The sequence below is a fragment of the Sceloporus occidentalis genome, unplaced genomic scaffold (genome assembly GCF_023333645.1).
Source record: "Sceloporus occidentalis isolate IW3139 unplaced genomic scaffold, rSceOcc1.0.p SCAF_3, whole genome shotgun sequence".
NCBI classification, from domain to species: domain Eukaryota; kingdom Metazoa; phylum Chordata; class Lepidosauria; order Squamata; family Phrynosomatidae; genus Sceloporus; species Sceloporus occidentalis.
This window is the reverse complement of record NW_028316983.1, coordinates 4,344,116-4,360,980: the sequence shown is the minus strand read 5'-3', so window position 1 is coordinate 4,360,980 and position 16,865 is coordinate 4,344,116. Positions and strand designations below refer to the sequence as shown.

Sequence of the window (16,865 nt, the reverse complement as noted above, 5' to 3'; positions counted from 1 at the left end):
TTGAGCCTTTGACTCTGGAGACCATGATTCAAATCTCGGCTCAGCCATGAAACCCAATGAGCAACCCTGGGCAAGTTACACTCTCTCAGTCTCAGAGGATGGCAATGGCAAACCTCCTCTGAAGAAACTTGCCAAGAAAATGCTGTGATAGGTTCGCCTTACAGTCACCATAAGTTGGAAATGACTTGAAGGCACACAACTACAACAACAGCGACAGATCAAGATAGTGACAGGGCATAAAAATGGCCCCTGGACCTGTCACAATTGCCCACTCAATCTAGAGGGTGCCAATGCAAGGAAGACTGCATTAATCCTGCCTGATTTCTCTCCATGGAAAGGGGAATCCAAAACCACCAGCTTGTTCTCACTGCTGAACTGCTCTTCTGGGGAAACAAAGTCCTCTGAATTTCTGAACCCAACAGCTCCTTCTTGTATCTTTGGTCCAGCAAGGATAAGCTTGACTCTTGTGAAAGAGATCTCCAAAAGACAGGGAGCCCGTGGGATACAGATCTTTGGCATCAAGAGTCTTCTCTAGGGCCTTTTCAATGGCAAAGGAAACAGCGATTGTAATGCTAAAATCTCAGGCAAGAAGGAGTCAGTGACTGCCTGCCATAATAGTTCAAATTTCTCCTTCACAGCAAGAAGCAAATGAATTCCTTTCTTCTCTCCGGTTAGGGTTGCCATAATTGTCCACTTTTACCAGGGACAAAATGTAGGACAGAATCGAGACCAAACTGTAGGACAACTGCAGGACAAAACTCAGCCCAAAATGTAGGACATTTAAGGTCCACCATTTTTCTTCAATGTCCTACATTTTGGGCTGAATTTTGCCCTGCAGTTGTCCTACATTTTGGTCTCGAATTTGTTCCACATTTTGTCCCTGGTAAAAGTGGACAATTATGGCAACCCTATCTCCGGTGCTTACGGTAAATCGCTTTTGATTCTAAGTGTTCCTTCCAAATTGATGCCGGCTTTAAAACACAGAGAGAGAGAGACAGAGAAATAGTGGGTATAAAATCAGAAAGGTTCAGCATCCCTATGAGGTAACAAGGGTAAAGTAAGTTCGAGGGTGAAAAGTCACTTTTATATGGCCATGGTAGATAGGGGATTCTGGGAGTACGAATCCCAAAAAATCCAAAACCTTCCAAGCTCTGCAATGGAGTGGGGTGTCTTGGAAAAGGACACGGCAGGTTTGCTGGCATCCTAAATCAAAAAATCCTTTTGCTGCAGTTCAGTTTTTGTTTGCACCGACTTTGTACTCATGGTAGAATGGAGCAAGTAAAAACAAAGCAGTGAAATATTTGAGGTCGCGGACTGTGTCACTGGGGGAATCACATATGTGGTTGCTAACTCCTTTACCTTTGGATGACACTCTGGGAGCCTGTTTTGGGGCAGAAGAGTGGGGTAAACACACTTTGAACAAACAAAACAACCTTCCCTGCAGGCAGAGAAGTAGCACAGCAGGGAAACAAGCAGCACAGCAAGCAGAAATGTAGCACAGCAGGGAGAAGGTTAAGTTAGAAACCTTTCGTTGTTTGTTTTACTTGCACCATTGTTGCTGTTTTTTACATGACAGATGGTTAAAAAATGGCATCTCCTCCCGTCCACTGGAGAATAAGCAACTCCTTCTGCTGCATAAATAAAACAAACTTTCTTTTCTGATCCTACCCTTTTTTCCCCTCCCTTTTTCCTTTATTAATGGAAGGTCACTGATAATTCATTGGCGTTCCACATTCCTTGGTTTACTTTGTTCCAGTACCAATTTACAGTAGATACAATGCATAATTTAAATCTATATTTACAAATAAAAATTAATATGCAGCATCCTACTCTTGCAGTATGCAGTACAATACATATAACATGGATCATTAGCATATACAGGTTGACTCTCCAGAATTCCAAAATGTTCCAAAATCCCAAACATTTTTCATGGGTAGCCAAGATAGTGACACCTTTGTTTTCTAAAGGTTCAGTCTACACAAACTTTACTTCATGCACAAAATTATTTAAAATTACCTTCAGGCTATGTGTATAAAGTATACATTTTATTTTAGTTATTTACTGGATTTACATCCTGTCTTTCTCCCAATAAGGCAACTATATGAAACATAAATGAATTTTGTGTTGACATTTGGATCCCCTCTCCATCTCTGTCTCTATATACAGTGCACCCGCGTTATATGCGGATTCCAGCATACGCTGGAAGCTGCGATGGAAGTGAGGGAGGCCCGTACCAGAAGGAAACAATAGCGGGCTCCTGCAGCATGAGCCCCGCGTGCTGCCGCCACACCTCCGCAGGCAAGAGCCCTATTCATTTGAATGAGGCTTGAGCATCCGTGTTTTTTCCTTTACGCAGGGGGATCCGGAACTGTATATCCATATATGCAAATATTCCCGACCTGAAAAAAATCCAAAATCCAAACTATTTCTGTTCCAGGCATTTTGGATAAGGGAGACTCAGCATGTATAATAATTCACAGTTCACAGGAACTATGATCAAGTGTAGAATAATTTACAGTTCACTATGCAATACTATATACATACTGTATCAACTCAGTAGGAAGTCTCATCAATACCAATACTTACTGTGTAGTAAATGTGGACTGCAAACTTCCTCATGCCCTCTCAGTTTCCTGAAACACACCTCCCACCATCCCCAGCCCGTAGCCCTTGATGTGGATGGAAGGTGCAGTCCAACACATCTGAGGATGTTCACAGTAGAAATCCAGCACATCTGGAGGGCACCAACTCGGGGAAGGGTGGCATGCAGGCTCTCAGCATTGAAATGGCATGCAGGATTGCATTTGCGTGGTCTATTCTAAATTTATACATACAGTTGGCCCTCCACATTTGCAGCTTTGACTTTTGCAGATCTGATTATTCACGAATTTGATTAATATGTTTTCTCTAGGAATCTCTAGTTCCTCCAATACGACTCTGTGGTCAACATAAGCCAGAAGTCATTCTGAAAGACCTAGAGATTCCTAGTGTTTTTGTTAGTTGCACTTTTTCCACTTTCATGGGGGTCCTGTGCTCCTAACCCCAGCGAATGTGGAGGGCCCACTGCATTTCTCTTGTGCATAAAGTTACCTCCTTTTCCATTTTAATCTGTTTCCTCCTCTCTTCATTGATGGGGTAGGAACAGAACACAGCCATGGCCAAGAGCACCAGAGCAATGGGGACTGGGGCCATGAGGATCTGCAGCGTGAGCATGACTTTGGGGTTGTGGGTGCAGTCTGTGGCTCTGTAACCTGCAAAGCTGAAGAAGAAAACAACCCACAGGTGTCAGTTTTGAGACCTTCTCCATCTTGGAGAAGGCTTTGTCTAACAGACATACATAAAATGGAGATGAATGGATGCCAGAGGTAGAAGCCATCATCACTGATGCCATGGAAAATTAATTATTAACTAACATTTATTTCTTTATGCTATTTATATCCCTTCTACCTTCCAAATGGGATTCAAGGCAGCCTACAATAATTGTAAAAGATAAAACTAAAACATTACTTACAAAAATGTTTTTTAAATAATTAAATAATCCTAAAATTAAAAGATTTTTTTAAAAATAGCAGAGTTAAAACCATTTTAAAATGTGAAAACTTTTTAAAAACTTAAAACAGCACGCCAGATATCCACAGATCCTGCAACCACAGATTCAACCATCCATGGCTCAAAACTATTTGCCCCCCAAAAAATTCAAAAAAGCAAATCTTGTTTTGGCCATTTTGTATAAGGGATGACATTTTACTACAGCACTGTATGTAATGGCATTTGAACATCCATGGATTTTGGTATCCATGGAGAGTCCTAGAAACCTCAGGGGATACTGTAATTAATTTCATTTCTACACTGCTTTTTCTCCCGGAGTGGGACCCAAGGCAGCTTCCAAAAAGAATCAGCTAAAGTCTGAACAATACGATTTTAAACACAATTGAGATCCCATTAAAACAACAGATTATAGGCCAGAATCCTATAGGGACATTACATCTTCATAAGTGGATTTATCTCTGCTGGAATAAGTCGTTGTTATATGCCTTTAAGTCATTTTGGACCTTAAGGTGAACCTATGATGGGCTTTTCTTGGCAGAGTTTGTTTGGAGAGGGATGTCCTTGCCTTCCTCTGAGACAGAGAGAATGTAACTTGCCTAAGGTCACCCAGTAGGTTTCCATGGCTGAGCAGGGATTCAAATCCTAGTCTTCCAGTGCCCTGGTCCAAGAACCTTTTCACACGAGGCACTTACCGCATGGAAATCGTTGCCCAAATACTCCAGAAGTGCAGGGGTGGGATTGCCAGTCGCGCTTTTGAAGCATCACTGAAGTACGTCCTGCTCTTCGCCTGTCGATGAAACATTTGCGGAACAGCCATTTTTGTAATAATGGGATCTTCCGTTATTACAAAAATGGCTTCTCCACGAACGATTCGTTGATGGGAAAAAAGCGAAATGCCTCAATGATGCTTCAGAAGCATGACCAGCAATCATACCTCTGCACTTCTGGAGCATTTGGGCAACTATGTCCGCGCAGTAAATGCCTCGTGTGAAAAGGTCCACTCAAACCACTACATCATGCTATACCACTTCATTCTTGTGTGCCTTCAAGTCGTTTCCAGCTTATGGCAACCCTAAGGCAAACCTATCATAGTGGTTTCTTGGTACGTTTTTTCAGAGGGGTTTTTCCATTGCCATCCTCTGAGAGCGTGACTTGCCCAAGGTCACCCAGTGCGTATCAATGACCGAACCAGGATTCAAACCCTGGTCTCCAGAGTCATAGCTCATGCCTCTACACTACACTAGCTCTCTAGCCCTACACCTAGGAAGTTACATCTATCCATCCCCACATCATTTCCTATCCAAGTAACCAGAGTGGGAATGAGTCCTTTTAGGTGGTGGGAAATGATATTTGCTATGAAGAGGGAGAAAGAGAAACAAAGAACTTACTGTAAGCTCATAGTGGAAATGCCAAGAGAAAGTCCGCCAGCGAACTTGTTGACGAAAATGTAGAATGAATAAAAAAGAGGTTCTGGGTCCAGGCAGGCTGGGTTCCTCAGCTTGAAATCATCCACCGCATCAGGAAGCATGGACCTCGGGAGAAGATCACTTGTATTACAAAGAGCATTTTTACACACACAAGAGGATGGCACCACTCACCAATGGCTCCTTTGTTGAAACAAGCCATCATGCTTGGCCTTCTCCTTCACTGATGTGACACTCAGCCCTTCACACACCAAAGTGGGAGGAGGGCTCAATCAGCTGTCACCCCTCTTTTGGGGTGTCACCTGTTGCAGTCCAAACCCCCTGCACCCCTTTATTGCTGCCACTGCAAAATCTAATACAGTGCACCCGCTGAAAGCTGCATGCTGGAAGAGGCAATGGTGCATATACCCATGGCGCTCATGCACTGCACCGCAGTCACAAGCCCCATTGTTTCCAATGGGACCCCACTATACACGATATTTCCCTTTCACGGGTGTGTGTGTGTGTCTGGAATGGTCCCCCTCACAAGGGAAGGGCACACTGTACTTTTTCGCAAAGTGCTTGCAAACATTCAATTGCAAATTGTGGTGTCTAACATGGGCATAGCAAGCAATGGAATGACAGGGCAAGAGTCACCACACTGAGGAAGGGCATTTATATTTCTTGCTGCTGGGATCCCAGGGACTAAGCCAGGGATAGGATTTGTGCAGCCTATGGACTACATAGGGACCCCTGGTAGCACAGTATTTAAATGCCAGTACTGCAGCCACTCACAGCCACAAGGTTGTGAGTTCAGTCCCAGGGCTCCAGAGTCCACTCAGCCTTCCATACTTCTGTAGGTTGCTAAACTGAGTACCCAGCTTGTTGGTGGCAATTGGCTTACACATTGTAAACGGCTTAGAGAGTGCTTAGTTCACTGATAAGCAGTATAGAAATGTACTGGTGGGTTCACTGCAACGCTTGGGACACCCCACTCCCAGCACCCCACTCCCACCTTCTCTTCTGCTGAGCTCCAGCATTTTAAAGGGACCCAGGGGGATGCATTTTCTACCACAAGGCAGACATTTCGGGAGCAGTGGGTTTCACCTGGTACGGTCCGTACTATCTGCATTCCCAATGACAAACTGTGAGAGGCACAAGGAGAGTCGGGGTGCCTGTGAGAGACACTCATGGGAGCAGTGCAGTGGCAGGGAAGAGATGCTGGTGAGAGGGCAACACTGTGGCAATGGACAACAGATGAAAACCCAGATGATGCCAGGGACCAAGGGCTGCTGCAGTGGAAAAGAGGAGAGGCAGAGCAACCAGAAAGAGGGAGGAGTACAAAATAAGAAGGGCACCCCAGGGATGGGGGAGGAGAAAGAGACCGGGGGGGGGGGCAGGTGGATGGGTGGAGGAGCAAGAAAGAGAGTTGACAGAAATAGAGACAGATGTGGAGGGGGACAAGATGGGATGGTGGAGTCCCCACACGGGCGCAGACAGGTGGCTCCCATCTTCCAAGCCTGGGTCTGAGGACAAGGGTGCTCTGGGAGTGAGAGAGAGATGACTCCACCTGTTCACCTGCTGGCAGGGCCAGGGAGCCCAAGGAGAGAGACTGCCAGAAGTCCCAGGACGATACAGAGGGTGGGGAGGCAGCGCCAAGTTCCCAGGAGAATCTCAATGCTGGGGGGCCCATGCTCCACGTCATCCACTTCCCACTTGCCCTGGTGATACAATGGTTAAATATTGGTACTGCAGTGGTTAAATGTTGGTACCACATTTAGGCTGTGAGTTGGATCCCAGGGCTCCAAGGATGACACAGCCTTCCATCCTTTTGTAGGTTGGTAAAATGAGTACCCAACTTGTTGGGGGCAAATGGCTTACATGTTGTAAACCACTTAGAGAGTGCTGAGTTCACTATGAAGTGGTATAGAAATGTAAATGCTATTGCTCTGGTAAGGAGAAGGCAGATTGGGAGCCCCCAGAGAAGGGATGCGGCAGCAAGACTTGAAGGTGGAGCATTTGATGACCGAGAAGGTACCTTAGTGGCCCTGATCCTCTAGTTTGGTTTCGTGTGTTTTATTGTTATTTTTATTTTTTGTAACCCACCTTGATATAAATGATATAAAGGAGTGGCGGGATATAAATAAAATTATTATTATTATTATTATTATTATTATTATTATTATTATTATACCCCAGACTGGGAAGCAGTTTTTTTGTTAAGTGACAAAGACAAACTCATCACCTGTGTCTTCTTACCCAGTTGGCAGGGCAAGCAACACCTAATTTCTTCTTCTACATAACAATTAAAGAGGCAGGAGCCCTCCCCAATTTTCATTTTGGCAACCTAGTTCTCCATCCTTGTTCTACTGACAGGCTACATCTCTCCAATGGTGTGGAAAGGGGAGAAACCAGTGACTAACCCTGTGCATATCAGGATTGCCAGAGACAGAAGCCCTTATCAGATGAGTCTGGAACTGGGGGTCTTCAGCACTGGGCGGTTCAAATTCACGTTATTTCGCACAATACCATCATACCTGGGAGCCCCTCCGAATTGGCATGATTCAAATTGGCCAATACGCATTCGCGCGAAGTGCATTCAGTGCAGAATGTTTTGTCACACCGGTGCTCAACATGAGGATTGGCCGATTCGTATCGGCCCCCTCGCACATGCTCAGTGGTGCCCTGCATGGGTTGCGACCTTAAACGCTTCCGGGGTGAAAGGGGAGGTCACGTCATGACAGCCCGGTAAACAGCTGGAGAGCCAGCTCATGCACATTAACAATCGCGATACAACGTGCCCTCTCTACATTCCTCTCTGTTTCCTCTCTACATTCCTGCTTGGTTTTAACGTTACCATGACCTTCCCTTGCAACAAATTAGCAATGCCCGGTTGTACGTGTGTGTGTGTGAGTGTGTGAATATGTATTCTGAGGGGGGGGGGGGGAGGACCAGTTCCAGCGGCTGTCAAAGAGGCTGGATGGCCATCTAAGTAAATGGGGATGCTTTTTTCCTCCTCCTCCTCCCGGCTTGGGAGCCAGCATAAGCTGCATCCCAAGAAGGGAACAGGCGCGGGGCCGCTAGAATCGCGGCGATCGCCGCCGTTCCACCGGCTCCCGCGCCTCTTCCCTTCTTGGGATGCAGCCTATGCTGGCTCCCAAGCCAGGAGGAGGAGGAGGAGGCTGCCGGAACCACGATTCCAGCGGCCCCCCGCGCCTCTTCCCTTCTTGGGATGCAGCTTATGCTGGCTCCCAAGCCGGGAGGAGGAGGAGGAGGCCGCTGGAACCGCCCCCCCCCCCGCTTCCCTGGAACCGGCAAGAGGAAAGACCCACCGGAAGTTAAAATTGGAATCTGGGGGTCTTGCGATGGAATTCAGGATTGGGTAGTCACACCAGAGCCATTCGCACTGAGATCGAACAGAGCCCCAATCCAGGATATTGCCAATCCCCTTATCAGCGCACTGGCCAACACGCTCCAAAAAGAGGAGCCAGTACGCATTCAGTTCGGCATCTCGCGCATTCACGTGAGTTCGGATTGGGCCATTCGAATGCTGGTATGATGGTATTGTGCGAAATAACGTGAATTCGAACCGCCCAGTGCTGAAGACCCCCAGTTCCAGACTCATCTGATAAGGGCTCCAGAGTTGAAACTCAGAGAGAGCTCCTGTACTTTCAATGGTTGTGCAGAAGAGGGCATTTCAGCCCATGTTGCTGGTTACCTGGTTGCTTCAGAAGTAACATCTACTGAAATTCCATCCTCTATGTACACAGATTCAACCTAGACCATGAGGAAACTGAAATAGTAAGAGTTCTCATATCTTGATGAAAGAATTTTAAAATATCCTAAAATGTAAAGATATACAATTGAGCATGAAAGTAAGAATCATCCAAGCCGCTGTATTCCCTATTACCATGTATGGATGTGAGAGCTGGACAGTGAGGAAAGCAGATAGGAGGAAAATCAATTCATTTGAGATGTGGGGCTGGAGAATAGTGCTCAGGCTACTGTAGATGGCCAAAAGGACATACAAATAGGTCCTTAAACAGATCAAGCCTGAAATCTCCCTGGAAGCCAAGAGGATAGAGTTGAGGTTGTCATACTTTGGTCGCATCATGAGAAGGAATGACTCATTGGAAAAGATAATAATGCTAGGAAAGGTGGGGGGGGGGTATAGAAAGAGAGGAAGACTGCATGCTAGATGGGTGGACTCTATTAAGGAGCTCCTGAGCATGAACTAACAGGACCTAAGCAGAGCAGTGGAGGACAGGGAGTCTTGGAGATGTATCATCCACAAGATCGCCATGAGTGAGGATCAACTCGAGGGCGGTTAACAACAACAACAACTATAAAAACAACAAAAACATTCAACCACTAAAGGTACAGGAGTCCTCCTCAGTTTAGCAACTTGAACCTTCCCCTTCCTCTTGGGACAGAAGGAATGCCTCCTCCAGAAAGAGTGTGAAGAAAGCAGGAGGTGGCAGGAGACCACGTGCTCCTTGGAAAAAACCCAGCCTGGACACATGAGTCTCTAATCTGAGCCGTATCCTTTTGACACAATAGTCCCCCCTGCAGTGATAACAATTCAGTTGAAGAGACGCTTTCTGCAAGTGATAGAGGCAGAGAGGAACTGCAAAACAAATCCCAGTAGAAACTGTGGAAAGCCCCTGAAACCAAGTGCAGGGACTGATCTCATTGTTCACCTTTGTTCCTCATCTCCTCCGATTCCTGCATGTGTGTATGTATGTGCCTTCAAGCCGCCTGTAGACTTATAGAATCACAGAACCCTAAAGTTTCAAGAGACCCCAGAGGCCATGCAATCCAACCCCCTTCTGCCATGCAGGAACACCAATTCAAAGCACTTCTGGCAGATGGTCATCCAGCCTCTGTTTAAATATCTCCAAAGAAGGAGACTCCACTACACTTACATCAGCTCCATGAATTTCACAGGGTTTTCTCAGGCCAGGAATACTCAGAAGCAATTTTGCCGGGTCTTTCCCCTGAAATATGGCCTCTAACAGCTCAGATTTGTTGGCAATCTCCCATCCAAGTAATAGCCAGGACTGACTCTGCTTAGCTTCCAAGATCTGACAGGATCTGGTGCCTTTAGGGTACTTAGGCCACTCTGCCTACTCATTTTCTATTTCAAACTATTCCAAAAGGTTGGACTGAACTGTAATTTCCCTTCATTCCCCACATTTCTATTTATTTAATTAATTTGAATCCCACCTTTCCCAGCACAGAATTCAAAGCATTGTATGTGTATGTGCCTCCAGGTCACCTGTTAACTTATGGCAACCCTATGAATTTCATAGGGTTTTCTTAAGCCAGGAATCCTCAGAGATGGTTTTGCCAGTTCCTTCCTCTGAAATAGTGCCTACAGCCACTGATCTTCACTGCTGTTCTCCCATCCAAGTCCTAACTGGGGCTGACCCTGTTTAGCTTCCAAGATCTGATGGGATCTGGTGCCTTTAGAACAGGGGTTCCCAACCATTTGGACTCATGGAGCCCTAATTTCTATGGCAGAGTCCCTAAGAGGTCTACCCTATCTCTTACAAGTGAATGGTGTTTAGGAGTATATATAAGGATATATTATAATTCTATAATTTTATTCAATTTTTATTTCTTTCATTTTTTCTGGAGCAGCTGCGGAGCACCTCAGAAGCACACACAGCACCATAAGGGCTCCTCGGACCACAGGCTGGGAACCCCTGCTTTAAAGTATTTAGTGTTGGACCAGGACTCTGGAGACCAGGGATTGATTCTCAGCTCAGACATGGAAACCCACTGGGTGTCCTGAGAAGCATAGAGTTGGAAAAGACTGCAAGGGCCATCCAGTCCAACCCCATTCTGCCATGCAGGAACTCTCAATCAAAGCATCCCCGACAGATGGCCATCCGGCCTCTGTTTAAAGACCTCTAAGGAAGGAAACTCCACCACACTCCAAGGGAGATTGTTCCACTGTCGAACAGCCCTTACTGTCAGGAAGTTCCTCCTAATGTTGAGGTGGAATCTCTTTTCCTGTAGCTTGCATCCATTGCTCTGTGTCCCATTTTCTGGAGCAGCAGAAAACAAGCTTGTTCCATCCTCAATATAACATCCCTTCAAATATTTAAACAAGGACATCATATCACCTAACCTTCTCTGGTTCCTTGGGCAAGACACATGCTCTCAACCTCCAGGGAAGGCAATGGCAAACCTCCTCTGAACAAATCTTGCCAGAAAACCCCTTGATAGAGTCGCCATAAGTCAGGAACCACTTGAAGGCACACAACAACAAGCATGTATTTCACCCACTCCAAGGCCTCTGATGTTGGAGAAGGTGCAGAGCACCAGGGCTGAGCATAAGAGAAATACATGCATGCACACATGCACAGAGCCTTGCAGGACATTTCCATGTGGACACCCACCCTCCACCCAGCCTGAATGAACCTGCTATTGTTCAGGATTTCCCTTCCACTCACCATGGCAACAAATACAGAACAGCCAGGCTGCTTCCTGCCATTGCGACCATGAAGATGTAGAGCAGGAAACTGTGGCTCCCAACAGTGATAACAATGAGGGCCGGGATGATCAGCTGCAGGAGACAAGAGAGGCAGGAAAAACTGATGAAGATGGTTTTTTCACAGGGGATTGTTATGGGTCCCCCTCTTCAATCCAATCTGCCTCCTACTTCCCTTCTGCAGAAGATTTTTCTTTTCTTTGTTTTAAAGTGCATTTCATAGTTCAGAGGGCCCTCAAAAACTTTCTTGGGGTCCCACATGGCCCATATTTGCCAACTCCTTGAACATCCATGCACATGAAATCCATGCACTCACAGCTTGCTGCTGTGTTGTAATTTGCCTTCAAGTCAATTACAAGTTATGGCAACCCCTTCATAAGTTTTTCCTGGCCAAAATTATTGTTCAGAAGAGGCTGAGAGAGGGTGACTTGCCCCAAGTCACCTGCTGGGTTTCCATGATTGAGGGATTTGAACCTGGGTCTCCTGGTGTCCTAACATTCAAACCTCTGAGCAATGGTCTCAAGATCTTAGTACACATATTATAATCCTTCCTCTCTCTATTCTTCCTCCTTTTCTGGATTTTTTTAAAAAAATATCTATTAAAATATATTGTTATTATGTGCCTTCATGTCAACTCCAATTTGGGTTTTCTTGTCAAGATTTCTTCAGAGGAGTTTTGCCATTGCCTTCCTCTGAGGCTGAGAGAGAGTGACTTGCCCAAGGTTATCCAATGGGTTTCCATGGCTGAGTGGAGATTCAAACTTTGGTCTCCAGAACCCTATTTCCACCCTGTTTCCAGCCCTCAAACTATTACACCACGCTGCTTATATTCCACCGGATATCATGGAATGTCAGGGTGGCATACAATAAAATAAATTTAAAGCAATTAATGTAAAGAAACTAAAATAGCACTCCCTGCTGCCTGCTGTCTTTGCCACACCTTGAAAATATTACTTTGAGGGACTCAGAGAGTGGCAGAGTCTCTTTCTTTGGAGGTTTTTAAACAGGGGCTGGATTGCCATTTGTTGAAAGGACTTTGATTGTGTGTTCTTGCATGGCAGATTGGGTTTGGACTGGATGGCCTTTTGGGGTCTCTTCCAACTTTTGGATTCTATGCCTGTATTGGGACGGGTGAAGAAACATGTTTGTGCACTTTAATATTTTTAATGTCTTTTTCTTTTTGGCCTCTGCACTATATAACCTTTGGGAATCCGTGTGGCTCTGGTTCCTCTTTCCCTTGGCTGGATGCCCAGTGGTGAACAGGGCTTTGTAGACCAGTTGCTGACATTTCTGCTTTATTATATTACTGGAAGAATGACTTTCAGTCCATTATTAAGCCGCTGAGGAGGAAGGGATGGAAGGAAGAATCAGGGCTCTGTCTGGAAAACCAAGCCCTCTCTCACCAATGACTCCACAGCACCAAAGGATCCAGAGAAGTCATAGTGACACTCTCTTCTGCTTTGGTCAGTCCTCACTTGGAATACTATGTCCAGTTCTGGCACCACAGTTCAAAAGGGATGTTGAGAAACTGGAGCGTGTCCGGAGGAGGAGGAGGACCAAAATGGTGAAAGGTCTGGAAACCATAAAGTCCTATGAAGAGAGACTTAGGGAGCTGGGTTTGTTTAGCCTGAAGAAGAGACGGTTAAGAGATGACATGATAGCCCTGTTTAAATAATTGAAGGAGTGTCATGATGAAGATGGATCAAGTTTGTTTTCTGCTGCTCCAGAGAACAGGACATGGAACAGTGGATGGAAGCTGCAGGAAAAGAGATTCCACCTCAACATTAGGAAGAACTTCCTGACAATAAGAGTTGTTCAACAGGGGAAGATGCTCTGACTGATGGTGGGGGAATCTCCTTCTTTGGAAGTCTTTAAACATCTGCCAGGTGTACTTTGACTGTGTCTTCCTGCATGGCAGAATGGCATTGGACTGGACAGTCTGGGGTCTCTTCCAATGCTGTGATTCTACAACACACACCCAGCAAACAGCAGAGTTTACCTTTGGGCTGCTGTCATTCTTGGAGCTCTAGTTCAAAAAAGGAATTTTCCCAAACTCTAACTAAATACTGGTATGCACTGGGTAGGTTTTCACAGCTGGCTGCTCAAATGTCAGTGGGCCATGATGCTATTCCATCTTTGAGTCCAAACTTTAAAGGAGCTGTCCTCTGAATCCTATCCACAAAAGAGATTCAGATCTTTGCAGAATTCCAGTTTGGTCTAAAAAAACATGACATAAGTTCACTGCCCCACCAAAATGGGAGCCCCCAACCACCCGTTTCCTAGCAATACCCAGAGACGCTGCTGATTTATACATTTACACCCTGCCCTTTCTTTGCAATTTGATGCTGTTAACTGCCACCAAGTCAGCTGTGACTTATGAAAAACCCATGAGCAAGAGACCTCCAAATCAGCCTCTTATCAGCAGCCCAACTCAGGTCTTGCAAACTCAGGCCTGCCATGGCTTCCTAGATGGAGTCTGTCCACTTGTAATGCAGTCTTCCTCTTTTCCTCTCCCTCTTCTGTTTTCTCTCTCTTTAATACCTTTTCCCGATCTTAACCATACTCTGATGTGGCTGGGCCACCTGTGTCCTGGTTTTCATCTGTGAAATTTTGGAGGGTATGTGTCTGCTGCAGTAAACAAAGCAACAAAGCTTGAACTGGGAAAATAATGGGATTCCACTCTAGCAAATTCTATGAAAGCTCTGTGTGTCTGTGTGGAAGCTTGGCCTCCAAAAGGAAAACGTAAGAAAAGTAGAGGCTGGTGAAGGAGGGAGAGATCAACTCTGGATGCGTTTTGGAAGAAGGTGTAAAGTGGTCTCCAGAAGATCTGAATAATAATAATAATAATAATAATAATAATAATTATTATTATTATTATTATTATTATTATTACAGTTTCCCCCCAAAGTTGGGAACAAACTGTATTTGCTTACCTGCTCTGGTTGTTTCATTTCACACATGTACATTTTTAGTTTCAGGTACAAACTTTACTGAAACATGTTGAACTGCTCTTCTTTTTCGTTGTGGTTTTTGTTGTTGTTGGTCTTTCCATGTACTTTCTGCCTCCAATACCAAATTTTCAGTTAAAGAAGTAATATCTAGGTATGCATCAACTTTGTTAATTGTGACGGTGTAGTAGTTTGAGTATTGGATTATGACTCTGGAGACCAGGGTTAAAATCCCTGCTTGGCCATGAAAACCCACTGGGTGACCTTGGGCAAGTCACACTCTCTCAGCCTCAGAGGCTGGCAAGGGCAAACCCACCTCTGCCAAGAAAAACCCATGACAGCTTTGCCTTAGGGTTGCCATAAATCAGAAATGACTTGCAGATACGCAACAATAAACAGCAACCTGTGTAGAACTGAAACCATTTAGAAAGCCATTAAAAGACAGAAGAGAAACAATGCTGGGAATGGAACAGGGGACATTTGGCATACAAAGCAGGGTCAACCACTGAGTTTAGGCAGGAGAAATCCCATTCAGAGTTTCTGCTTCAGGTACCAAGAGGTCTTAGCATTGTCCAGCCCACTACTCTCTCCAAAAGACCCACATGGAAACCCATTTTCCCATCCTGTCTTTGCAGGAGGAAAACTACAAATTTGCAAGTATTTCATCCAGAATGTGCCTTTGAGGGATGCTCACCCACAGGCCTACAAAGACCGCTGTCTTCTTCCCAAACCTTTCCAGAAAGCACTGCCAAATGCGGATGGAGAGGCAGGTAACCACCTGGAAGGAATAAAGCAGAAGCTCAGCATCCAAAGAGCTATTCATCACAACAACAATCACTTGTATTATTAACTTGGATACATTTTTAGCCTGTTTTTCCAATTTAATTTTTTTCCTCAAAGAAAGAAACAGAAGGCTGCATCTACACTGTCGAAATAATGCAATTTGACAATGCTTTAACTGGCTCAAAGCTATAGAATCCTGGGATTCATAGTTTGTTGTGGCACCCGAACTCTCTTGACAGGGAAGGCTAAATAGCTCATGAAACTACAAATCCCAGAATTCCATAGCACTGAGCCACGGCAGTTAAAGCGGTGTCAAACTGCATTATTTCTTTGCCAGAAGGCAAAGAAGATACAAAACATTTTTTTTTAAAAAAAGTAGCCTTCTGCAATCTAGCATCCTCCAATGTTGGACTACAAGTCCCACCATCCCCAAGTCAGAAGGGGTATCCCATCTGCAGGGCAGATAAACTGCCTTAAAAAGATTGTGCATGGCAGCTGAACAAAATCTAAAAGAAATTAAGATGAATGGAACAGCAGAAAAAAATCAATCACGACAAAAGGATATCTGGGACGGGGCACAATGACATGCAGCTCCAGTGCCTAGTTTAGCATTCAGCCTCTTAGCCATCATGCTCCATCATTTTTAAAAGGGAGTGATTGAAATGAAAGGGAGCTTCAGCGCGGGGGGGCAGAGAGGTTAATGCTGTGACGCGGTGCTTACATTGCTCCATCAAACACTTGTGTCATAAATGAAAATGGCAACAGCCACATTCTACGAGTGTCTCTGCATTGCACAATTGTAGTGCTTTGATTCCTCTATAACTGACTTGGCTCCAATCTGCAGAATCCTGGGATTCATAGTTCAGTGTGATCAGGGACGTAGCCAGGATTTTGGGAAGGGGGGGTCCAGACTAAGTGCCACCATTATAATGAGGCTTGGGTGCGGCGGCGCAGCAGCATGCACCATTCATTTTATCTAACGGAAGGGGGGTCCGGACCCCAAGAACCCCCCCCCCTTGGCTACATCCCTGGTGTGCTACCTAAAGAGTTTTCTGCTGTGGTTCAGGAATTCTAAACTAGAACTCTCTAGCAGAGAATCCCAAGTACTCTTCTTGTTTGTTTGCTGTGTGCCTTCAAGTTGTTTCTGACTTATGGCATCCCTCAGGTGAACCTACCATGGGGGTTTTTTGGGCAAAATTTGTTCAGAGGAAGTTTGCCATGCTGAGAGCATGTGATTTGCCCAGAGTCACCCAGTGGGTTTACATGAGCAAGTTGGGATTCGAACCTTGGTCTCCAGTCATAGACCAACACTCAAACCACTACAGAACGGCAACTCTCCAAAATAAAAATCCCAGGGTTCTAGAGCCAGCGTGGCACAGTGGTTTGAATGCTGGGCGACAACTTTGAAGACTAGAGTTGGATTCCCAGCTCAGCCATGGAAACCCACTGGGTAACCTATGGCAAGTCACACTCTCTCAGCCTCAAAGGAAAGCAATGGCAAACCTCCGCTGAACAAATCTTTCTAAGAAAACCCCATCATAGGGTCATTGTAGGGTTGATATAAGTCAGAAATAACTTGAAGGCACACAACAACAACAACAACAACAACCACAAGGCTGGAGCCATGGTTGTTAAAATAGTATGAGACTGCTGCAAATGTTTCAGGGCTGTATGCTTCAAGGG

The 16,865-nt window shown here is 45.3% G+C and overlaps 1 protein-coding gene across 3 annotated transcripts in view; it reads right to left on the bottom strand.

The window, feature by feature from the left end:
- Positions 1 to 918: 918 nt before the first annotated feature.
- Positions 919 to 16,865, bottom strand: part of LOC149315461 (sodium-dependent lysophosphatidylcholine symporter 1-like) — a 35,546-nt gene continuing 19,599 nt past the window's right edge. For 2 of the 3 annotated variants that reach the window (XM_089513496.1, XM_089513498.1), the window contains 5 exons: positions 15,094 to 15,177; positions 11,414 to 11,526; positions 4,938 to 5,081; positions 3,091 to 3,259; positions 919 to 1,381 (listed from right to left, as the gene is read on the bottom strand). In XM_089513496.1, the coding sequence (XP_089369622.1) occupies positions 1,232 to 1,381; positions 3,091 to 3,259; positions 4,938 to 5,081; positions 11,414 to 11,526; positions 15,094 to 15,177 (660 nt within the window). In that variant the 3' untranslated portion in view covers positions 919 to 1,231. Of the gene's footprint in view, positions 1,382 to 2,037; positions 2,400 to 3,090; positions 3,260 to 4,937; positions 5,082 to 11,413; positions 11,527 to 15,093; positions 15,178 to 16,865 lie in introns of those variants that run through there. The other variant, XM_089513497.1, reaches the window with a different exon arrangement.